At 42.1% G+C, this 25,836-nt stretch overlaps 2 protein-coding genes across 2 annotated transcripts; one reads left to right on the top strand and one right to left on the bottom strand.

Moving 5' to 3' along the window:
* Positions 1-5,793: 5,793 nt before the first annotated feature.
* LOC138353242 (uncharacterized) lies at positions 5,794-7,993 on the bottom strand. The gene is made up of 3 exons (XM_069306129.1): positions 7,956-7,993; positions 7,174-7,181; positions 5,794-6,704 (listed from the first exon to the last, which is right to left on the bottom strand). Exons 1-3 carry the CDS (start codon positions 7,991-7,993, stop codon positions 5,794-5,796), a joined length of 957 nt encoding a protein of 318 aa, XP_069162230.1.
* A 297-nt stretch (positions 7,994-8,290) lies between these two features.
* On the top strand, positions 8,291-8,998 carry LOC138353241 (probable serine/threonine-protein kinase fhkB). Its single transcript, XM_069306128.1, has one exon. It carries the CDS (start codon positions 8,291-8,293, stop codon positions 8,996-8,998), a length of 708 nt encoding a protein of 235 aa, XP_069162229.1.
* The last annotated feature ends 16,838 nt before the right edge of the window (positions 8,999-25,836 follow it).

Below are 25,836 nucleotides of genomic sequence, written 5' to 3'. Positions count from 1 at the left end.
ATGAATTATTTGTTTTTCGACTACCTAACCTACCTAACCTAACTTTTTCGGCTACCTAACTTAACCTAACCTATAAAGATAGGTTAGGTTAGGTTAGGTAGGGTTGGTTAGGTTCGGTCATATATCTACGTTAATTTTAACTCCAATAAAAAAAAATTGGCCTCATATAGAATGAAATGGGTAGCTTTATCATTACATAAGAAAAAAATTAGTGAAAATATATTACTTCAGGAAAACTTGGCTTATTAGGCAAATCGGGCCATGCATAGTAGGCTGAGAAGTGCGTTCTGGCTACTAGGTACGACATATATATATATATATATATATATATATATATATATATATATATATATATATATATATATATATATATATATATATATTAACAGGGACTTGATGAAAAAAACGTAAAAATGACCCCTCACTTGCTCTAGTGCTCTTGGGAGGTAGTGGTCTTTGGAGTGTATAAATACTCCGAAATTACCATCTCTTTTAAGGGTCTGAGCAGGTGGTGGAGTGGGTTAAGGCGTACCTGTTATGCCAGTTGCTGGAAGGCTTCTGTGCTGGCTAGGGTTCGAGTCTCCTGGTGGGAAAGTGTTCTAAAGTTGTATACTTCACTCTCGTGTTTAGGAGAGTTGTGCCTTAAGCATAGACACAGTGTTCTCCCATATTAACAGGGACTTGATGAAAAAACGTAAAAAAGACCCCTCACTTGCTCAAGTGCTCTTGGGAGGTGGTGGTCTTTGGAGTGTATAAATACTTCGAAATTACCATCTCTTTTAAGGGTCTGAACAGGTGGTGGAGTGGTTTTAGGCGTACCTGTTATGCCAGTTGCCAGAATGCACTTCTCAGCCTACTATGCAAGGCCCGATATATATATATATAATTTTAACTCAAATAAAAAAAAATTGACCTCATACATAATGAAATGGGTAGCTTTATCATTTCATAAGAAAAAAATTAGAGAAAATATATTAATTCAGGAAAACTTGGCTTATTAGGCAAATCAGGCCTTGCATAGTAGGCTGAGAAGTGCGTTCTAGGTACGACATGCGTTCAGGGTTCCTGCCCGCCATCTGAGGATCTGGAGGAACTCGACACCCTATGATAACCATCTTTGTACCCTATATGTAACTCTTTTTTTTTAACAAAGTTCAAATAAATAAATATATATGTTCTGTTTCCAGACATCGTGTTGTTCTGTTTATTGGCCGATAGACAGAACAAGACACGTCCTCTATGCAAGGGCTCCCTCACGTGAATGCTCCTGCCTGGGGCTCAGAGCTCCTCGTGGGACACAACACAAGGGATTACAATTTGACCAATGACATTGTAGCAAAAGTGCAGGAACTAATCATATTGATCGTTCGCTGATCAGTAGCAGAGGTGACGTCATGAACACTTCACGACCACGTCACAGTTGTTATTCTCCATCGCTCTGGTTGAGGCTGACCCCAAAGGGCTGACTCTGTCGCCTGAGCTGGCGTCTCATCTGCTCTCTCAGGCTTCGCACCTCCTATGTGTACTCTCTGACCCTGTAGCAAGTATGCTTAACTTCCCTGTATTTACTTCCTGCCTGGACATACAGCGGCCTCCGTATTATAAATGTATTCCTAGTTATGTGGGCATCCTGGAGACACCCAACATGCCAGATTACCATCCAGGGTTAACAGAGATAGGGCTTGTGCACGAGGATCGGTGCACTGTGCACTGCAGTGAGCCATTCAAGTCAGATGTGGGAGAATCTTGAGAGACCATTCTCTCACATAAGAGAGGGGAAAGACAGGTGGAGATGAGAGAAGAGGGCAGGAGAGATGATATAATAATTCATTGTGTTGAGGGACAGGAAGCCAGGGTTGTAAATACAGTACATGTTAGACTTATATTGAGGTCCCCCTCCCCCCCCAGGGTCGAATTACTGACCTCGCCTAGGATGCTACACTATAAATAGGTGACTATCTTCTGAGTACCAATATACTGCTAGGTGGACGAGGGCACACACACACACACACACACACACACACACACACACACACACACACACACACACACACACATACAAACATACACACACAAACATATATATATATATATATATATATATATATATATATATATATATATATATATATATATATATATATATATATATATATATATATATATAACTGAAAACTCACACCCCAGAAGTGACTCGAACCCATACTCCCACAACTGGTAAGTACAGGGACGCCTTAATCCGCTTGACCATCACGACCGGACATAAGGAAGTGATAGCCGAGGCTATATGAACCACTTCCCCGCCGGCACTCGGATGGTAATCTTGGGCATAGCATTTTATCAAATCACCTCATTCTTTGGGGCACACGTGAGGAACACAAATGCAAACAAGCCTGAATGGTCCCCAGGACTATATACAACTGAAAACTCACACCCCAGAAGTGTCTCGAACCCATACTCCCACAACTGGTAAGTACAGGGACGCCTTAATCCGCTTGACCATCACGACCGGACATAAGGAAGTGATAGCCGAGGCTATATGAACCACTTCCCCGCCGGCACTCGGATGGTAATCTTGGGCATAGCATTTTATCAAATCACCTCATTCTTTGGGGCACACGTGAGGAACACAAATGCAAACAAGCCTGAATGGTCCCCAGGACTATATACAACTGAAAACTCACACCCCAGAAGTGACTCGAACCCATACTCCCACAACTGGTAAGTACAGGGACGCCTTAATCCGCTTGACCATCACGACCGGACATAAGGAAGTGATAGCCGAGGCTATATGAACCACTTCCCCGCCGGCACTCGGATGGTAATCTTGGGCATAGCATTTTATCAAATCACCTCATTCTTTGGGGCACACGTGAGGAACACAAATGCAAACAAGCCTGAATGGTCCCCAGGACTATATACAACTGAAAACTCACACCCCAGAAGTGACTCGAACCCATACTCCCACAACTGGTAAGTACAGGGACGCCTTAATCCGCTTGACCATCACGACCGGACATAAGGAAGTGATAGCCGAGGCTATATGAACCACTTCCCCGCCGGCACTCGGATGGTAATCTTGGGCATAGCATTTTATCAAATCACCTCATTCTTTGGGGCACACGTGAGGAACACAAATGCAAACAAGCCTGAATGGTCCCCAGGACTATATACAACTGAAAACTCACACCCCAGAAGTGACTCGAACCCATACTCCCACAACTGGTAAGTACAGGGACGCCTTAATCCGCTTGACCATCACGACCGGACATAAGGAAGTGATAGCCGAGGCTATATGAACCACTTCCCCGCCGGCACTCGGATGGTAATCTTGGGCATAGCATTTTATCAAATCACCTCATTCTTTGGGGCACACGTGAGGAACACAAATGCAAACAAGCCTGAATGGTCCCCAGGACTATATACAACTGAAAACTCACACCCCAGAAGTGACTCGAACCCATACTCCCACAACTGGTAAGTACAGGGACGCCTTAATCCGCTTGACCATCACGACCATCACTATTACCATCCGAGTGCCGGCGGGGAAGTGGTTCATATAGCCTCGGCTATCACTTCCTTATGTCCGGTCGTGATGGTCAAGCGGATTAAGGCGTCCCTGTACTTACCAGTTGTGGGAGTATGGGTTCGAGTCACTTCTGGGGTGTGAGTTTTCAGTTGTATATAGTCCTGGGGACCATTCAGGCTTGTTTGCATTTGTGTTCCTCACGTGTGCCCCAAAGAATGAGGTGATTTGATAAAATGCTATGCCCAAGATTACCATCCGAGTGCCGGCGGGGAAGTGGTTCATATAGCCTCGGCTATCACTTCCTTATGTCCGGTCGTGATGGTCAAGCGGATTAAGGCGTCCCTGTACTTACCAGTTGTGGGAGTATGGGTTCGAGTCACTTCTGGGGTGTGAGTTTTCAGTTGTATATAGTCCTGGGGACCATTCAGGCTTGTTTGCATTTGTGTTCCTCACGTGTGCCCCAAAGAATGAGGTGATTTGATAAAATGCTATGCCCAAGATTACCATCCGAGTGCCGGCGGGGAAGTGGTTCATATAGCCTCGGCTATCACTTCCTTATGTCCGGTCGTGATGGTCAAGCGGATTAAGGCGTCCCTGTACTTACCAGTTGTGGGAGTATGGGTTCGAGTCACTTCTGGGGTGTGAGTTTTCAGTTGTATATAGTCCTGGGGACCATTCAGGCTTGTTTGCATTTGTGTTCCTCACGTGTGCCCCAAAGAATGAGGTGATTTGATAAAATGCTATGCCCAAGATTACCATCCGAGTGCCGGCGGGGAAGTGGTTCATATAGCCTCGGCTATCACTTCCTTATGTCCGGTCGTGATGGTCAAGCGGATTAAGGCGTCCCTGTACTTACCAGTTGTGGGAGTATGGGTTCGAGTCACTTCTGGGGTGTGAGTTTTCAGTTGTATATAGTCCTGGGGACCATTCAGGCTTGTTTGCATATATATATATATATATATATATATATATATATATATATATATATATATATATATATATATATATATATATATATATATATATATATATATATATAAAATAGGCCGAGTGATTTTCTTTTTTTCAAAATATTGTTTCCAATTGGTTTATTTGAATTATTATTATTATATTATGTTAAGAACATAAATTATTGACTTAGTTATGTCACATAGTTATCACTTCCTTTTGACGGCCGTGATGGTCAAGTGGATTAAGGCGCCCTGTAGTTACCAGTTGCGTTGCTCCTGGGAGTATGGGTTCGGGTCACTTCTGGGGTGTGAGTTTTCATTCGCATATAGTCCTGGGGACCATTCAGGCTTGTTCGCATTTGTGTTCCTCACGTGTGCCCCAAAGTATGAGGTGATTTGGTGAAATGCTATGCCCAAGATTACCATCCGAGTTGCCGTCGGGGAAGTGGCTCAAATAGCCTCGGCTATCACTTCCTTTTGACGGCCGTGATGGTCAAGTGGATTAAGGCGCCCTGTAGTTACCAGTTGCGTTGCTCCTGGGAGTATGGGTTCGAGTCACTTCTGGGGTGTGAGTTTTCATTCATATATATATATATATATATATATATATATATATATATATCTCAGGGAATATCAGGAAAGGGGGTTAGGTCAAGGATTAACCTAACGAATGTTTAATTATTGCATTTTTCCAGATAATGTTGAACAGTCGACAACACATCAGACCGGTCAAACAAACCCATCTGGTCAGACAACTAATCCATCAGGTCAGACTACAAATCCATCTGGTCAGACAACTAATCCATCAGGTCAGACCACAAACCCATCTGGTCAGACAACTAATCCATCAGGTCAGACTACAAATCCATCAGGTCAGACAACACATCATTTAGATCAGACAACAAATCCATCACGTCAGACAACATATCATTCAGATCAGACAACAAATCCATCAGGTCAGACCACAAATCCATCAGGTCAGAACACAAATCCATCAGGTCAGACAACAAATTCATCAGGTCAGACCACAAATCCATCAGGTCAGACAACAAATCCATCAGGTCAGACTACAAATCCATCAGGTCAGACAACAAATTCATCAGGTCAAACTACAAATCCATCAGGTCAGACAACAAATCCATCAGGTCAGACAACAAACCCATCAGGTCAGACTACAAATCCATCAGGTCAGACTACAAATCCATCAGGTCAGACCACAAATCCATCAGGTCAGACTACAAATCCATCAGGTCAGACTACAAATCCATCAGGTCAGACCACAAACCCATCAGGTCAGACCACAAATCCATCAGGTCAGACTACAAATTCCGGGACAGCGATATCAACCAATGAAATTGGAACAACATCAACTACCACAACGAGCCCATTAACAACTACAGCAACTGGAACCACATTAACCTCCACAACGGGCACAACATCAACCTCCACAACGGGCACAACATCAACCTCCACAACGGGCACAACATCAACCTCCACAACGGGCACAACATCAACCTCCACAACGGGCACAACATCGACCTCCACAACGGGCACAACATCAACCTCCACAACGGGCACAACATCAACCTCCACAACGGGCACAACATCAACCTCCACAACGGGCACAACATCGACCTCCACAACGGGCACAACATCAACCTCCACAACGGGCACAACATCAACCTCCACAACGGGCACAACATCAACCTCCACAACGGGCACAACATCAACCTCCACAACGGGCACAACATCAACCTCCACAACGGGCACAACATCAACCTCCACAACGGGCACAACATCAACCACCACCTCCACAACAACAACATCAACTACTACCTCCAGAACTACAACATCAACTACCACTTCAACATCCACAACTTCAACTACAACTTCCACAACCACAACATCCTCTACCAGCACTACAACATCAACTAGCACTTCAACTTCCACTTCAACAACCACAACATCAACTGCTACCTCCACAACTACAACATCAACTACCACCTCCACAACTACTACATCAACTACAACATCAACTTCAACCTCAACATCAACAACATCAACCACCACTTCCACAACCACAACATCAACTACTACCTCCACATCCACAACATCAACTACCACTTCAACAACTATTACATCAACAACAACGTCAACAACGACCTCTATAACAACAACAGCAACCACCACTTCCACAACCACAACATCAACTACCACCTCTACAACTACAACATCAACTACCACTTCAACAACTACAACATCAACTACCACCTCCACAACTACCACTTCAACAACTACAACATCAACTACCACCTCTACAACTACAACATCAACTACCACCTCCACAACTACCACTTCAACAACTACAACATCAACTACCACCTCTACAACTACAACATCAACTACCACCTCTACAACTACAACATCAACTACCACCTCCACAACTACCACTTCAACAACTACAACATCAACTACCACCTCTACAACTACAACATCAACTACCACCTCCACAACTACCACTTCAACAACTACAACATCAACTACCACCTCTACAACTACAACATCAACTACCACCTCTACAACTACAACAACAACTACCACCTCCACAACTACCACTTCAACAACCACAACATCAACTACCACTTCAAGGTGCAGAACTTGCTACTAAGAGGAGAAATGTAGACATTTACATACCACAGAGTCTATCACAGATTAAGAAAGTAATTAGAAACAGAGCAATGCAAAAGATGTGCAGTGACCACAACACAGCAGTTGCAACATCAGGATCTGCGGGTTGGTACAAGAATTCAACCAACTACGAACCACTTAGTTTGATGAAAGGGAACAGTAGAGCAACAGAAGTGCATTTACACCGCATCAGGCTTGGATACCCATGTGCATGGGAAAAAGGCTTACAGGTTCCGGAAGATGAGAGGAAATGTCAACACTGTGGAGAAATGCCCGACAGACCACTGGAACATTATCTAACACAGTGCACAGTTACAAACCCATTAAGATTTCAACTTAGATTCAACAGAGCAGAAGTTGTTAAACACATATGGCAAAATCTTACTGAAGCGACCATATACCACATAACCATAACCACATGTGAAAAATAGAAATGCTTAACGCGTTTTCGGCTAATTCGCCTTCATCAGAGCAAAGTAGAATGAAGAGAAGATTGCTGATCACACTTTTATATCCGCCTGGGCAGATCACCTGACCACCAAAAATAAGTGAATTATAAGAAAGAAGGAAACTGCAGAAGGCCTATTGGCCAATACGAGGCAGCTCCTATCAATATCTCCAAGTGCCATACGTGTTAAATGATTGCTATATTGTTTTGACGTGCTATATTGAGGCTTAAATACATACAAGTCCTTCTTTCTTATAATTCACTTATTTTTGGTGGTCAGGTGATCTGCCCAGGCGGATATAAAAGTCTGATCAGCAATCTTCTCTTCATTCTACTTTACTCTGATGAAGACGAATTAGCCGAAAACGCGTTAAGCATTTCTATTTTTCACATGTAGTTATTCTGCATATATATATATATATATATATATATATATATATATATATATATATATATATATATATATATATATATATATATATATATATATATGTATATATATATATATATATATATATATATATATATATATATATATATATATATATATATATATATATATATATATATATATATATATGTACGTATATGTGTGTGTGTGTAAGTATATGTATGTGTATAAAGTACATATGGAAGCTGATCAAAATTACATTACACCTTTGTAAATGCACATTGATGACACATCGAACACTTTATGTAGACATCAACAATAACCACCACCTCCACAATAATAACAACATCATCAACTACCTCCACAACCAAAACATCAACTACTACGACAACAAAAACAACATAATCAACTACCACGACAACAACAACAACAACATCAACTACCACCTCTACAACTACTACATAAACTACCACGACAACAACAACAACAACAACAACATCAACTACCACCTCTACAACTATTACATCAACAACATCAATCACCACTTCCACAACCACAACATAAACTACCACGACAACAACAACAACACCTACCACGACCACAACAAAATCAACTACAATGACAACAACAACAACAACTACCATAACAACAACAACAAATACCATCACAACTACAATAACAACTACCACGACAATAACAACATCAACTACCACGACAACAACAACATCAACAACAACAACTACTACTACGACAACAACAACAATTCAACTACCACGACGACAACGGTAGCAACTACCATGGTACCAACAACAACAACAACAACCACGACAACAACAACAACCACTACCACTACAACAACAAAATCAAATACAACGACCACAACAGAAACAACTACCACAACAACAACAACTACCACAACAATAACAACATCAACTACCACAACAACTACTACTACTAATACTACTATAACAACTACTACTACAATTGTTTAAACTACAATATCAACAACAACAACAATCCCACATCATCACCTACCACACAATAAACGACTAGAGGAACTGGAGCTTAAATTATATATCCATAATGTGCAAAGAAAATGAATCACGCGCATCTGTTTAGGATGCCACTGGAAGGCTCCCTAGAGTCTGAGGAGTCAGACTCTCAAGACTTGTATATGGCTAACCACAGCTGGAGGTCAGGGAGCCAGACTTCCAACACTAATATAGGGTTAACCACAACGGGAGACAGCGAGCTAGACTTTCAATACGTGTATATGGTTAACTACAGCTGGAGGCCGGAGAGCCCGACTCTCAAGACTTGTATATGGTTAACCACAGCTGGAGGTCAGGGAGCCAGACTTTCAAGACTTGTATGTGGCTAAGCGTAGCTTGCGGCCGGGGAGCCAGACTTTCAAGACTTGTATTTGGTCAACCACAGCTGGAGGCCGGGGAGTCAGACTTTCAAGACTTGTACATGGTTGAACACAGCTGGATGTCGAGTTCAAGTTCAAGTATGCTAATGGAGACAAGAAAAAATACATCTCTAAAGGATAGAGTAGTTTAGGCTATTTTTATCCCCCGCTGGAGATCGAGGAGCCAGACTTTCATCATTTGTATAAGGCTAAGCACATCTGGAGGCCCGAGAGCTAGACTTTCAAAACTTGAAAATGGTTACCCCACAGCTGGAGGTCGGGGAGCCAGATCTTCCAGACATGTATTGGATTGGCCACAGCTAGTGGTTCATGAACCAGAGCTTGCAGACATATGTAAGGTTAACCACAGCTGGTGGTTCATGAGCCAGAGCTTGCAGACTTATGTAAGGTTAACCACAGCTGGTGGTTGATGAGCCAGAACTTGCAGACCTATGTAAGGTTAACCACAGCTGCTGGTTGATGAGTCAGAGGTTGCAGACTTATGTAAGGTTAACCACAGCTGGTGGTTGATGAGCCAGAACTTGCAGACTCATGTAAAGTTAAGCACAGCTGGTGGTTGATGAGCCAGAGCTTGCAGACTTATGTAAGGTTAACCACAGCTGCTGGTTGATGAGCCAGAGCTTGCAGACTTATGTAAGGTTAACCACAGCTGGTGGTTCGTGAACCAGAGCTTGCAGACTTATGTAAGGTTAACCTACAGGTGGTTGCTAATGAGCCAGAGCTTGCAGACTTATGTAAGGTTAACCACAGCTAGTGGTTCATGAACCAGAGCTTGCAGAATTATGTAAGGTTAACCACAGTAGGTGGTTCATGAGCCAGAGCTTGCAGACATATGTAAGGTTAACCACAGCTGGTGGTTCATGAGCCAGAGCTTGCAAACATATATAAGGTTAACCACAGCTGGTGGTTCATGAGCCAGAGCTTGCAAACATATATAAGGTTAACCACAGCTGGTGGTTCATGAACCAGAGCTTGCAGACTTATGTAAGGTTAACCACAGCTAGTGGTTCATGAACCAGAGCTTGCAGACTTATGTAAGGTTAACCACAGTAGGTGGTTCATGAGCCAGAGCTTGCAGACATATGAAAGGTTAACCACAGCTGGTGGTTCATGAGCCAGAGCTTGCAAACATATATAAGGTTAACCACAGCTGGTGGTTCATGAGCCAGAGCTTGCAGACATATGTAAGGTTAACCACAGCTGGTGGTTCATGAGCCAGAGCTTGCAAACATATATAAGGTTAGGAACTGCTGGAGTCCGGGAGCCAGATTTTTGCAGGCAGACCACAGCTGAACTCCGGGGAGCTAGACTATGAAGTCATGTATAAGACAGACCACAGCTCGAGGTCTATGAGCAAGAACTTCAAATATATATGAGGTCTCAGCCTCACTTACATGCCCTCCTCAGCCTCCTTGAGTCTCTGTTATCTTCAGCAACCCTCATTTTCAATTATATATTTTAAATGTCTCATTCAGTTTGTTGTTTATTAATCATATTATCTGACCATCCATAGAATCCCATCTGCTTTCCTTAGATTCTCACTGGAGTCTCTTTCATTAAATAATAATCCTACCTGTTCCTTCTTCAGTAAGTTGCACTTTCACTATATTGCTGGGCACTAATCGCTTCAAAACCTTGCACACACTCATAAAGAAAGCACATATTTAGTTATTTGATCATATAAAGCTCCTTACCTAACTTGGTTTCAATTTTAAATGTCCTCGCGACTCGGTCTCGGGCCAGGCCTTCTGGCTGGAGTCTGGTCAACCAGGTAATTGACAAGGAATAATTCACTTTCATATAAATGATCGATGATCAATTCCTCACTCGGTTGATCAGGAATTCATTTGAAGGTTTACCAAGTTCCCATTCGAACACTGAGATGCTCGGCTAGTTATAATCTACGTGTAGGGGAGAGCGATGAAAATTATTGGGGTTTTAATGTTTACAAAATTTTATTTCATCATTCCCAATGCTCGTATGCTTTACAACGAAGCTATTACACATTAGGTTCGGTTCCCTAGTCTCGCAAGGAGATATTTCTGTAACAGTCTCTGATATTTTCCAAATGTAAACTACTATTCGTCTCTCTCGAGTAGACAGAGATGCATCGTTCGAGTATGCATCGCTCCAAAGAGAGGAGATTGAGACATTTTATGCGATCCGAATAATTTACATAGCTCCTGATCTCCAGCCCCTAAGAAGGATCCTGGGCTCCTGATCCCCAGCCCCCAAGAAGGATCTGAAGCTCCTGATCCCCAGCCTCGCAGAAGGATCTGGGGCTCCTGATCCCCAGCCCCCAAGAAGGATCTGAAGCTCCTGATCCCCAGCCCCCAAGAAGGATCTGGGGCTTCTGATCCCCAGCCCCCAAGAAGGATCTGAAGCTCCTGATCCCCAGCCCCCAAGAAGGATCTGAAGCTCCTGATCCCCAGCTCCCAAGAAGGATATAGGGCTCCTGATTCCCAGCCCCCAAGTAGGATCTGGGCTCCCGATTCCCAGCCCCAAGAAGGATCTGGGGCTCCTGATCCCCAGCCCCCAAGAAGGATCTGGGGCTCCTGATCCTCAGCCCCCAAGAAGGATCTGGAGCTCCTGATCCCCAGCCCCCACGTGTTCCTGATCCTCAGCTCCCAGCTGGCACCTGATTACCAGCCCCCTCGTGGCTCCTGATCCCCAGCCCCCAGCTGGCCCCTGATCCACAGCCCCCAGCCCCCACCCTGATCTCCATGTCCGAGCTGACACCTGATCTCCACTTCATTACTTACCAACAACTTAGTCCAGATTCATGAAGCAGTAACGAGAGTGCTTAAGGTAACTTTTCTTTCTAATCGGGTTCTCGGTTTATAAGTTGTGATACAACAAACTGTTTACTAATACCGATCTTTCTAGCAACACGCCTTCATGCGAAGGCATTTCTGAAGCACTTGTAGGCGCCCAGTTCAGAGACTGGGCCGCAGGGAGGTTGATCCCCGAAATAAGCACAACTGAACATTGTATGTCATAGACGCTTATTATAGCTAACTCTATAGGAAACTAGACACCATTCTTCTGTCGAACGTTAATTACTAATTCTCGGTGTCTCACATTTTTATAATGTAGGTATTTAATAAAATGTGTAAATAAATAATATCACAGCATCATATTGTGAGAACAAATATTAAGTAATTAGAATCTGCGAAACATATTAGTAGTGACCTCTGTTGAGAGGCAGGTGAACCAGATCCCAAATAGCTGGGTAAAGAACACCTTGGTAAATCCTACCTGGGGGATTCTTACAGAGTTCCTAAGAACCTTCGTGAAACAGCCCCCCAAAAAAGGTATTCGTGATGCTTAGTGAATCTAGTTCTGAAGTGGTAGAATTTTGATGTTTTCTTTGTTAGTTTTTCTTGTGTTTATTACTTGGCTTTTCATAAATTTATTTAAGTTTTCGCTTTATATTGTTTTATTTATTTTTAATTTTCTGTTTAATAAAAGCATTCATGTTAATTGACTTTAATTCTGTCCAATTCTTGCATAAATTTATGAAATGCATTTCTTATCCTATAGATAAATATAATAATAAATTTTAATGTTATTTATAACACCTGTTCTGGTGATGAGAGTGCGTTTGTAGTTCATTATTTTTGTGAAGCAAGTAAAATGATCTCGATACTTTTGTTCCATGTGCGATGTAAAATGTGTATATAAGTTGTATATGCGCATTTTACATCGAATTAAACATCATTTATACTATTACTACTACCATCAAATGTCTCCCAAACATACCATTGCAAAAATTAGGACAATATATTTATAATATTTTCGAATACTTTAGCCAATTTATTTCTTTACGAATGGGGGAATAATTGTCATCTGAAACAATACATTGATAATATACATATATATTGCAATATAAACGTCCTCTCTATCTGGGATGGACTCCCCCCCCCCCAACCAAATGTATTGTAAAGGTTTTCTCTCATCCTCTGGACGGACCCCTGAATGTATCAACGATGTCCCTTCTTAAGCCGGACAGAGAGTCCTCACTTCACATTAATAAAAAACTATCCAACTCATGTGGGAGGGAGAGATCTATAATTTCTGCTGTACGCTACTTTTAGGAAAATACCAATAATCAGGAGTCTTCTCTCTGCCAACGGCCCTGCGTCAGGTACACTGTTACATTCAGTGGTGATAAACTTCAAATAACAATTAGAATTAAGGTAGTGTTAAGGCACTCACCAAATATAGTGAGTCTAACTGGTGGGAGGGCTCTCCCAGAGTAATTTACTAATGATGAAGCTCTCAACCTGAAACATCCGAGGCCCAGCCCACAGAAAACTTATTCACCTGTTAAATAATTTACAGATGTCTAGAAGATATGACGGGATGGTAACAAGCACTGGACACTGAAACCTTATCCCAGAAATTAACAGTTTATTTCACAAAAAACCCACCTGACTCGTAACAAATATCAATAAACTTTTAGAGTGGAATCATGGAATATTACAAACACCCATGTGATATCAGTCAACAGTGCACTCTATAGTTAAAATAATTATAACAGCACTACAGGGCACGGCACGAAAGAACTGAACTTAACTGAAAGACTCTCCATTCACAAGATTGGAGTGAAGCTGTTTCACTTCACCCATCACCAGACAACTGCCTCCCTCTAACCCTCTTACCAATCAGAGGCAGCGCTAAACCCGTCTAAACTTATCGAACAGAACTGACTTGCTCTTCCAGTCAAGTTTGCCCACATACTACCTAGTTATAAATAACTTCACAAATTCACTAGATATATCATAACACTCCACTTATTACTCCAACAGTCCAACACATATCATCCTAGGTATTTTTTTTATCTAAATATTCGTGGACCGGCAGTAGCGTCGCCACTGGGAACTTGCTCTACTGACAAAGCTCTTTCTCACGCTTTGCATTTCTCTCATTTCTGCTTGTTCCTCTTATTAAATATACTATTCAAGTCGTAACAGTTTGCTTCTTTTTTAAACAGACCACTATGGTTGTTACACTCTGCTTCTTTATTAAACAGACTACTCAGCTCGTTACACTCTACTTCGTTATTAAATTGACCACACAGGTCGTTACACTCTGCTTCTTTATTAAATTGACCACACAGGTCGTTACACTCTGCTTCTTTATTAAATTGACCACACAGGTCGTTACACTCTGCTTCTTTATTAAAGTGACCACACAGGTCGTTACACTCTGCTTCTTTATTAAATTGACCACACAGGTCGTTACACTTTGCTTCTTTATTAAAGTGACCACACAGGTCGTTACACTTTGCTTCTTTATTAAACAGACCACACAGGTCGTAACACTTTGCTTCTTTATTAAACAGACCACACAGGTCGTTACACTCTGCTTCTTTATTAAACACACCGCACAGGTCGTTACACTTTGCTTCTTTATTAAACAGACCACACAGGTCGTTACACTCTGCTTCTTTATTAAACACACCGCACAGGTCGTTACACTTTGCTTCTTTATTAAACAGACCACACAGGTCGTTACACTTTGCTTCTTTATTAAACAGACCGCACAGGTCGTTACACTCTGCTTCTTTATTAAACAGACCGCACAGGTCGTTACACTTTGCTTCTTTATTAAACACACCGCACAGGTCGTAACACTTTGCTTCTTTATTAAACAGACCGCACAGGTCGTTACACTTTGCTTCTTTATTAAACACACCGCACAGGTCGTAACACTTTGCTTCTTTATTAAACAGACCGCACAGGTCGTTACACTCTGCTTCTTTTTTAAATTGACCACACAGGTCGTTACACTTTGCTTCTTTATTAAACAGACCGCACAGGTCGTTACACTCTGCTTCTTTTTTAAATTGACCACACAGGTCGTAAAACTATCTTCTAATTCAGAAGAAAAAAAGAATTACTCTACTTGAAGAGTAGTGGCATTTTTTTTGCTTTTTGGGGAAGTTCACAAAGTTGAAAGTTAACAATTCCAACATAAGTATACCAAATTTAACATAATAAACCAAAATAATATATCTTGGTATAAACAACCAAAGAGTACAACAATACATGCAGGCGATGAGTCACAATAACGTGGCTGAAGTATGTTGACCAGACCACACACTAGAAGTTGAAGGGACGACGACGTTTCGGTCCGTCCTGGACCATTCACAAGTCGATTGTGATGAGGAGGTAGGGACAGGCAATAAATAGGCAAGAGAGAGCTGAGGAGGAAAGTAAGGTGTGGGGGATAGTAGTAATAATGAGAACTGCAGAAGGCCTATTGGCCCATGCGAGGCAGCTCCTATTATAACCACGGAAGGAGATATATAGTGGCATGTACATTCATGCCACATGCCTCGCATACATATGGAATGTACATAGTGGCATGTACATTCACTTCTTTTCCTACCATCTTCCTTCTGTTAAGAAAAGTGTCCTCGTCTCTCTCTTCCTCCGCGCTCTACGCATCAGCGACCCTCAGTTTCTTGATTCTGAAATTGCCTTTATCTACAAATCATTCTCTCGCCTTGGTTATCCTTTGCATTTCATCAACTGTGCCTACTCTCAAGCTAAACGAAATTTCTTTCATCCTAAGCCTGCTTCCAACACTAGTAGCACTGTACTATGCCTTCCCTTAATATCTGAACTCAAAACTTTTACCAATACCTTTCGTCCTCTTGACATTAAACTCGCCTTTCGACAAACTAACACACTTCGTAGCAATCTAGTTCACACTGCTCCTCCTGCTTCTAATGCTGCTGGTGTCTACTCTATTTCCTGTTCATCTTGTCCTCTCCAATACTTTGGCGAAACTGGCCGTACACTGAATGACAGACTTAAAGAACACAAGAGAAGTGTTAAGTCTGCAGACACTAACAATGCTCTCTTCTGCCATGTGAGGGATTCTAATCATCCCATTGATTGGTCTTCCTCCAAAATAATCTTTCCTGCCTCTACTCTACACAGACGCCGTCTTGTAGAATCGGCTCTTATACACAATGTACCCAACATGAACTTGAGTCCTGGCTTTGTTGCTGTGGACTCTTCCCTTTCACAGTATATACTCAAATGCTCTAATCTTTCTAACAAACGTGACTTAACACAAGCTTACCCCTTCCATTTATCTTTCTTTCTCTTTCCTTTTCTTTCTCTCTTCTCCATTTTTCTGTTCATTGTCTTCTCCTACGCTCCCTTGCTATCCTCTTCTTATTCCTATTACTATCTCCTTTGGTGGTTATAATAGGAGCTGCCTCGTATGGGCCAATAGGCCTTCTGCAGTTCTCATTATTACTACTATCCCCTACACCTTACTTTCCTCCTCAACTCTCTCTTGCCTATTTATTGCCTGTCCCTACCTCCTCATCACAATCGACTTGAGAATGGTCCAGGACGAACCGAAACGTCGTCGTCCCTTCAACTTCTAGTGTGTGGTCTGGTCAACATACAACAATACATATAAACTCTACAACAATATATACAGGAAATAAGGAAATACATAACTCATCATCTCCATCGAAGTCACCACACTAATCCAAAATGTGAACATCAACTCTCAATAAGCACTAATCCATAATACACAAAAATTATTCCAATCCACCAGATCACAAGCTCTGAAAGTCAACACCAATGCACAAGAATCAATAGGCACTGTACTTTATTCACAAAAAGTATAATAGTCCAACACATCACAATCTCTGAAAAAACACAATTTATTTCCATCAATACACACTAATCATTTTTTTTAAATGCACATGAAATATAGCAATGTGCAATTTCACACTCCTCACACATAATCCAAAATGTCACCAAGATCATCAGTATCCACAATGACATCCTAGTCATAATCACCATCATCAAAATCATGAACATCAGCAAAGTCAACATCATTAATGTCCATGTAACAATCATCAATATCGCAAATATCATGAACCTCCTAAATTTTATTACCAACACAAACCTCAATATGATTATAAATGTCAACATCTTCAATATGAAACTCAACGTCATCATAATTACCAATTAACATAACCCGTGTTATGGCTATACCGTAGCAACAAAATTACTATCAGCAATATCATAATCACTAATATCATCAAGGTCCAAATTCTCAGAATCCAGTTGATTATCCATATCACCCCTATCATCATCATCATCATCATCATCATCAATATTATACTCATTACCAATATTTCAAGCATTTTCCATATCAGGAATAACATCACTAGCAACACTATAATAGTGTTCCTAGTGATCATTAGTATCAACATCTTCCTCATTACCAAGAACACCATCATTAACTTAAACCAATACATACTATAAATACCAAAGACTGTACAAAATACCTGAAAATTCACAATATTATAATCCACCAAAACAAACTGGAACATTAGTTCACCATACCTGCAAACAAAATGACATTCTGGACATACATTATCAATCAACACATCAGCAATAACAATCCCGTATATGGCATATTTCTGCAGTGTTACCAAGAAGTTTTGCACCTCACTTGATCCCTTGAATTTAACTTTCCTTCTCAACCATTGTAATAATGGGGTGGTAACCCTGGTAACACTCCTACCAAAGTATCTGAAAGAGCCACCACATTGCCATAAATTATGCCAGTATATATTTACCTGGGACAAGGTATTTTGCATTCGTTGACAATTTATCTCTTCATGGCTTAGCTTTACCTGCAACCACCATATAATCGAAACATGTTACAGTACAGTGTTCAATCGAACACTTAGAATACATTACAGCAAGATCAGATGTCTGTAACACATCAAACAATTTGGAGACTTGAGCAGATGTTTCTTCCAATTGTCTGTAGACACCACGACGTCATCCAAACATGGTCTCCTGTCTAAACTCGATTATGGTTGCCCTGCATAGTCTTCTGCTTCTCCTCCTACTCTTCGCCGTCTTGATGCTTTGCACCATACTGGGTTGCGTCTCATCTCTGGTGCCTTTCGTTCTACTCGCGCACTCAGTTTGTATGTTGACACTGGCTTTCTCTCTCTCTTCAGGACCGCCGTGATCGCTACTGTCTTCGCTATCTTGCGCGGTCCTTACAACATCCTTTCTCTCGCCTCTGTCGTGCTTTGACTTTTCCTCCTCCTGTAGTTCCTGTTCCTCTTCATCGTCTCCCACTTTCTGTCCGGTTATCTCGCTTACAGGATTATCTTTCTGTTCATATGTTTTTCCTCGTATTGTTCCTTCCTTGCCTCCGTGGAGAGTCCCCCTTCCCAAGTTTTGTACGTCCTTGACTTGAATTACTAAAGCCTTTACCCCTCCTATAATTCTGAAAAGCCTCTTCCTTGAGCACTTTTCTTCGCACTCCCACTCTCTTTCCATCTTCACCGATGGGTCTAAGTCTGCGGACGGTGTTGGCTACTCTGTTGTTTTTCCTGACCTTACTTATATATGTCGCCTCCCTTCGGAGACTAGCGTCTTTACGACAGAACTTTATGCTATTCTCTATGTTCTTCGTCTCTTGCTTTCTCATTCTCATTCCTCCTTTGTGGTTGTAGTTGACTCTTGTAGTGCCCTCATGGCTCTAGGGTCCTATAATCCTGTCCATCCGGTGGTCATCGAGATTCAACATTGGCTGTTTCTTATTTCTAGTAAATTTAAATCAGTAGAGTTTTGCTGGGTTCGCAGCCATATTGGTGTTTCTTTCAATGAGCGTGCGGATGTTGCCGCTAGGGAAGCTATCCGTTCTTGTCCCATCTCCCATAAAGGTATTCCTTATTCCGACTTTTATCCTATTATTCATTCCTCCATCCTTGCCCGTTGACAGGGTTGTTGGTCCTCTGTGGTTAGTAACAAGCTGCGTACTCTCAAACGTAGTGTGTCCCTGTGGCCTTCCTCCTACCACCGTAACCGGCGGTGGGAAACTGCTTTGGCACGGCTGCGGGTTGGCCATACTCGCTTATCCCACGGTCACTTAATGGAGCGCCGCCCTGCTCCTTATTGTCCGAATTGCGTTGTCCCTCCTACAGTTGTTGAATGTCTTGCTTTCCGACCGTCCCTCGCAGTCACTTGTCCCTCGATAGAATTCTAGGTGAATTGAATACTTTTGATATCGTTCGCCTTATGCGTTTTTTTTCTCGTATTGGCATTTTTGGTGATATTTAGCGCCCTCTGATTATTTTGCACTTTGATGGTGCTACATAGCCTTCCCGGTTTGGTGCCTTCTTTTGATAATTACCTTACCTTACCAAACATGGTCTACACGTGGGAATATTAGCCAAAAACTTTTACTGTAGAGGTAGAAATGTAACAGGAACCATATTTAGCCTAAAAGGTTAAATGGCCAAACCGTCTTCCAGTAGAAAGTCAACCTCAGGCTGAACAATGGCAAGCTTGTCAGGACTGATCCACAAAGGTGGTAATCTAATAGGTGAGTAGGTAGTAAGTTGAATGTCATGGATGATGACCGACGTCTGAGTAGGAACCTCTCCAACCACGGTCAAGAAGTCATCAGGCCACTGCTATCTTGAGGTTATGTTGAGATGATTTCGTGGCTTAGAGTCCCGCGGTCCAGTCCTCGACGAGGCCTTTTTGTTACATACCCTCAGGAAGCAGCCCAATGCAGCTGTCTAACTCCCAGGTACTTATTTACTGCTAGGTGAACAAGGGCATCAGGGTGAAAAAAACTCTGTCCATTTGTTTTCGCCTCCACCGGGAATCGAGCCCGGAACCTTAGGACTACGAATCCCTAGCCCTGTCCCCTCAGCTGTCAGGACCCCCTCAGCTGTCAGGCCCCCACCTCAGCTGCTGCACCATCTCACGTTAAGTCTTCTGTAAGGGTCTTCCCCCCAATCCAATATCATAAGAGCTAGAATAGTTGGAATATAAATTAGTTGGATCCTTAACAGAGTCAGTATCGCGAGTAGCCAACATAATACAGTGAAATAAGGCAACAGGCAAGGGGGGCCCTGGAACCTCTTCAACCAGTTCAGGTGCTCAACCAGCCCTTTTTTTCTGTCACCTGGCATGCTCACTCTAAAGCATAGTTTGGTAAGGTCCTCCTGCATGACGTAGGAACCTTCATCTTTGTGGGACATGGAGCTACAAGAACGAGGCTTTAAAACCAACCCCTTCTCTCCGGGATCAACTGTATAAAGTGTAGCACTGTGATTATGATCATGTTAGTCTGCATCCTGTCCTGACCTTGCTTGAAATGTTGAAGAGCCACTACTCTCACTGCCTGCAATCTCTGAAAGGGTTTCTTTTCAAACTCAGTCCCTTCAGTAACATCCACATTGCTTAGAAGCTTACCCTGCATGATTAATAAGGAACCATGAACTTTATGACCAAATACTAGCCCAGGGAGAGGGAGCATCCTAAAGAACTGTGAAGCCCCTCTCTAGCTGCAAATAAGACATAAGGATGAAGAATTCGCTTGTCCCTGCAAAATTCCTCAAACAAATCTGACTTAAAAGTACTCCATTGATCAGTCTGCACTACCCAGGGAAGATCAAATGCTGATAAGTATCGTATTAGTTGTGCAATTACTGCCTTGGCTATGGTTTTCCTCACTTCGTAAGCTTCAGGGAACAGTATTGTTATGCACATTAAAGTTATCAAATAAATATTCCCCATTTTAGTTCTGGGTAATGGGCCAACACAGTCTAATACAACATGGAAGAAATGTTCCTTAGGCACTACAATTGGCCTTAATGGATCTTTAATGGGTGACTGGTTGGATTTTCCAACCTCTGACAGATTATACACTGGCTACAATACCTCAACATCTTTTTATAGTTGTGGCCAAAAGAAATACATGAAAATTTTAGAATAAGTTATATTAATACCCAGATGTCCCCCCATATGATGATCATGAGCAACATAAATAACTTGTTTCCTGTCTTGCTGGGGTACAACAAACTGGAATACTGCTCTCCCAGTCATCTGATGAGGGAGAATTGTGGGGTATCCATCTCCTCATCGAGAGCTGATCCTTGTAATAGAATTCAGTAGACAAGGTGTCACAGTCCCCTCCAGACAGAGCTATGGCATTCTTTTAACATAGGGTCATCCCTCTGTAGTTCACTTAAGATGCATTTTTGTCCTCGGTCTGAGGCAATAAAGGGAGGGACAGCAGCGGCATCCTCACCTTCTCCACTCTCTGGAGTTAATGGTGGTTCTTCCACACTGACCTCAGGAGTGTCATCGACATGGGGCATAAAAGTCTCTCTAAGAACGACCTCAGCGTCTCGCTTTGGTGCGTCTCCAGGGGCTGGAGTCTCAATAACCTTGGGAACTACAAGGTTGCCCTAAATAATCACACCCAGAGACCTAGTCACTGCACATGCAGGGTATACAATATCCTCCTCTCCTGCCTTGGACTTCGGTACAAAATGAGGATTTGTCAGCATTATTGGCAATTGATTACCTCCTATTTTATCTCCTGCAATATCATTACCCAATATGAGATCTAGTTCCGGGACAGGTATATAGAAGCTAACACCTACTGTACTACATCCTTGGAAACAATCAGCATCTGTGGGGAAAACTGACTCGTGCGATTTAATTATTTAGCAATTTATTTCTTACGTTAATTTAATTATGTCGATAGTGGACTGTATGATCTTTAAAGTGGACTGTATGATTTTATTCCCAAAAATCGTTTCCAATACATTCTGGGGGGGGGGGTTATTATTTATATATATAGCAGTAGTGAAATATGTGAATAGAACCGCGCGCACCACATGAGCAGGTGTGCCAATTAGGCCCCCCCTGCTCAGGTGGTGTGCAGGTGTCTAGTCACAAAGGGTTCTGGGGGTTACCCGGGGTGTGCAGGCGTACCGTCCGGCCGCGCTGCACTAGTCACTCGGTAATCATGTTGGATTGGGGCAGCGGCATGTGGGGCGATGTGGGTCATGTAGGGTAAAGTGTAAGTATAGGAACAGGTGAGCAATAGTAGTAGATGAATATATATGAGTATATGCCATAGAGTTATTGCGTGTAGATATATATAGTTAAATAACAGTATGTAGGATATGTTGAGGGGGGGGGGGCCCTACCTCTGACATGGTAGGAGACCAGGCTCTTAAGATGGGTGGTTAGGGGTAGGGCACATGAAGGAGTTTAAGGGGAGAGGGGAAGGGATGGGGAGCGGGCGGCAGCTTTGACTGATAGTGCGGGTCTCTGTTTTATGTAGTGTAAATATTTTTACCAATTCTTTTCCTGTGGTGGGGGTCTCCAATATCTTCATGTCGGAGTCGAGAGGTGTACACGGATGGAGGTCACAATAACAAATGAGGGTGGGAATTTACCCGTACTGTTTTTGTAAACAGGGTGGGTGGAGGCACACCTCTCCCTCCCCTCCCTTACCTTCTAGAGTGGTACGGAGCAGGACCACATACCGCCACATAGACCTGAGAAGTGTCACCACATGGCACATGGATGTGTGCAGGAGCCAGTGTTTTGAACCACTCTTCTCTTGAAGAGTGAGACGCAACTGCTGGGAATGACGGCAATACGGCGTACCATACTCACTCCTGTTACAGCTCACACTGCCACATAGCAGCAACGCAGCGGCACATAGGCCATGAGGCAGCCCACATACCGCAATGTAGGAGAACTGTACCGGTGTGTGGTCTTTGATGCCCCGCGCGTTAAGGTGGTGTTATATGTCGCACCCTCCCCTCTCCCCCCTCCCATGCAGGTGTCAGTCATCATCAAACATTCGACAATTCCACACTTCACATTTCCTCAGTCCACAATAAACGAGGGAAAAAGTCATCACATTATATAAATTTATTCTTTTATTAAACACTTAAGCGATTTACAACGATAATATTAATAATAATATCGTAGGAATATATCAGCCTGTGGTCTTGTATGTCTTTCACCAGACAATAAATAGTTAAAGGCGTTAACCCTTTATATATAATTTTGCTGAGGAAGAAGGCTTCGGGGCGTCGGGTAACCTCTTGGGAGTTTGACACGTAACTGGACTAAATGAGACATTACCATACACCATACCCAGAAGGTCCCCCACCCCCCTCCCCTTACACCTAGCACACAAGTCTGTTTACGTCTTCCCCTCCGAGGTTGAGGGGTGGGGGGGGGGGGGGCTTACACGCATGTCTCTATATTCTCAACAAATAACGACTATAGCCTGAGGTATATTTAATTTTGCTTTCACTCTGAGTAACGAGCATCATCGCTTACCAGTCTTCAGTTTTATTCTATCTAATCAAACTACTGCCCCGCATTTAGCATCACTCAGTAAACTCAGTCAAAGTCAGTAGGGTAGCGTTTTCTGAATGAGGGAAACATTTTTTTACATCTTAAAAGATGTCTACCAGTCTTCAATTTTTTTCTATCAAATCAAATCAGTGCTCTTATCACTCAGTCAACTCAGTCAAAGTCAGCAGGTTAGCGTTTACTGAATGAGGGAAACATTTTTTGCATTTTAAATGATGACTACCAGTCTTCAAATTTTTTCTATAAAATCAAATCAGTGCTAGCATCACTCAGTAAAAGTCAGTAGGTAAGCGCTTACTGAATGAGGGAAACGTTTTTTACATTTTAAAAGATGTCTACCATTCTTCAATTTTTTTCTATCAAATCAAATCAGTGCATCTATGCATCAGTGCAAATATGCATCACTCAATAAACTCAGTCAAAGTCAGTAGGTAAGCGTTTACTGAATGAGGGAAACATTTTGGGCGGAGAGCGAGCCTTCGGAGGCGGCTCGCCTCTGCAAAGTTTGTCACATAACTGGGGCTAAATGAGGCGATACCGCCCACCATACCCGACCGCTCCCTCCCCTCACACTTGTCACTCACAAGTTAACAGTTTACATGCTTTTCTCGCTATACAGAATAATAAATAATAAATAAATAAATAGTTAGGAAAAGTAAACCCGTTTATATATAATTTTTATTCTTTTATTATCATTTAACACTTAAGCAGCAGTGCGTGTCTCTGTATTCATATTAAATAATGACTATAGCCTGAGGTATAGACCTTTTAATTTTGCTTTTGATTCTTGAGTAACGAGCTTCATCGTATACCAGTCTTCAATTTTCTTCTATCAAATCAAATCTCTGCCAGTAAAACAGTCACTCAGGTAAAGCCAGTAGAAATTTTTACTGAATGTGGGAAAGACAACTTCTGGAGGCAGCAGCAGCACTAGGAGACTTGCACGTATGTGTTTTCCACTACTGAATGAATATATGCAATTTTAGATCAATTCCAGGAACTTCACCATTACACACATCTGGGGTGGTGGTTTAAGGTGTAGTGAAATGGGCGAGGTCGGCAAACACACCGCGGTCTGACCTCCGCTATACCTCAAACGCGCCATTCATTCTCTCTCCGTTAGGTGAGCAATGTTCCCACATACAAATTCCAAGCATGCGCTGTTAGCAAAGTAAACATGTATAAGACTAATGTGGAAAATCTTAGTTTTGATACTATTATTATTATTATACTAGCTGTACCCGCCACGCGTTGCTGTGGCTCAGTCTGGTTTAATGGAAAAGAAACAAAAGAGAATGCGCACGTTTCTGTTATGTTTAATTTCACAATGCTTGTGGGTACACAGTATTTTTTTGATGTTCCATTGTCTGGAGATAAAGAGATTGTCTGGTTTGCCGACTCTAGAACACTCAACATATAATTGTTCATGCGAGAAACAATCCGTATTTAGATATAAACTGCACAATTCTAAAGATTGGTCCTGAGCTTTGTTGATGGTGAGTGCAAACGCCAATCGAATTGGAAATAACAATCTCTCAAATTGAAATGGCATATCTGTTGGAATTATAGGAATGTGAGGAATGAGGACATCTTCACCTTTGCAAGGTCCTGTCAAGGTTATTGCTTCTACGACGTTGCTGACTTGCAACTTGATGTTGCAAAGTTTTGGCTGGTTGATATTTCGCAACATGATTGTTGGCAAGCCGATTTTCCATTGCAATACATGTGATCGAGTGAATTCAATATATACTTGAATTCAATATATGGGATGCTGCCAGGTATCCCTGGCAGATCGAGTGAATTAAAAAATTCTGTTGGATAATTAACCGCTTCATCTGCTTCCACAACAGTGTCGACGGACTTATATGTGACTGCCTCACTTTGTGTGTTTGTACGTAGGCAATTCCGAATACTGTGTGTTTTCGCAAACGCGTCATTCTGACATAACGTGAAGAGAGCAGTTAACGTTTTATCCGGTGGATTCATAGATGATTGTTGCACATTTGCAGCTGTGAAATAAACGTGTCCATTTTCTGGTTTTCAAAACAAAAACAAAAAATAGTAACGAAATATTTCAGTTCAAACGCAGATCAATCGACGCAGATTAATTTCCCCACCAATTGCACTGAAAAATATGATGAACAGTTAAAAAAAAGAAATGAAGAAGAATTAAAATAGAAACAAATAA

Source organism: Procambarus clarkii, chromosome 56 (assembly GCF_040958095.1).
Source record: "Procambarus clarkii isolate CNS0578487 chromosome 56, FALCON_Pclarkii_2.0, whole genome shotgun sequence".
Classification (NCBI taxonomy): Eukaryota; Metazoa; Arthropoda; class Malacostraca; order Decapoda; family Cambaridae; genus Procambarus; species Procambarus clarkii.
Note: the sequence above shows the minus strand (reverse complement) of the source record. Positions and strands in the feature narration are given on the sequence as shown.

Coding starts and splice junctions, on each gene's coding strand:
- LOC138353241 (XM_069306128.1), top strand. CDS start 8,291: ATGACACATCGAACACTTTATGTAGACATCAACAATAACCACCACCTC.
- LOC138353242 (XM_069306129.1), bottom strand. CDS start 7,993: ATGCTTAACGCGTTTTCGGCTAATTCGTCTTCATCAGA.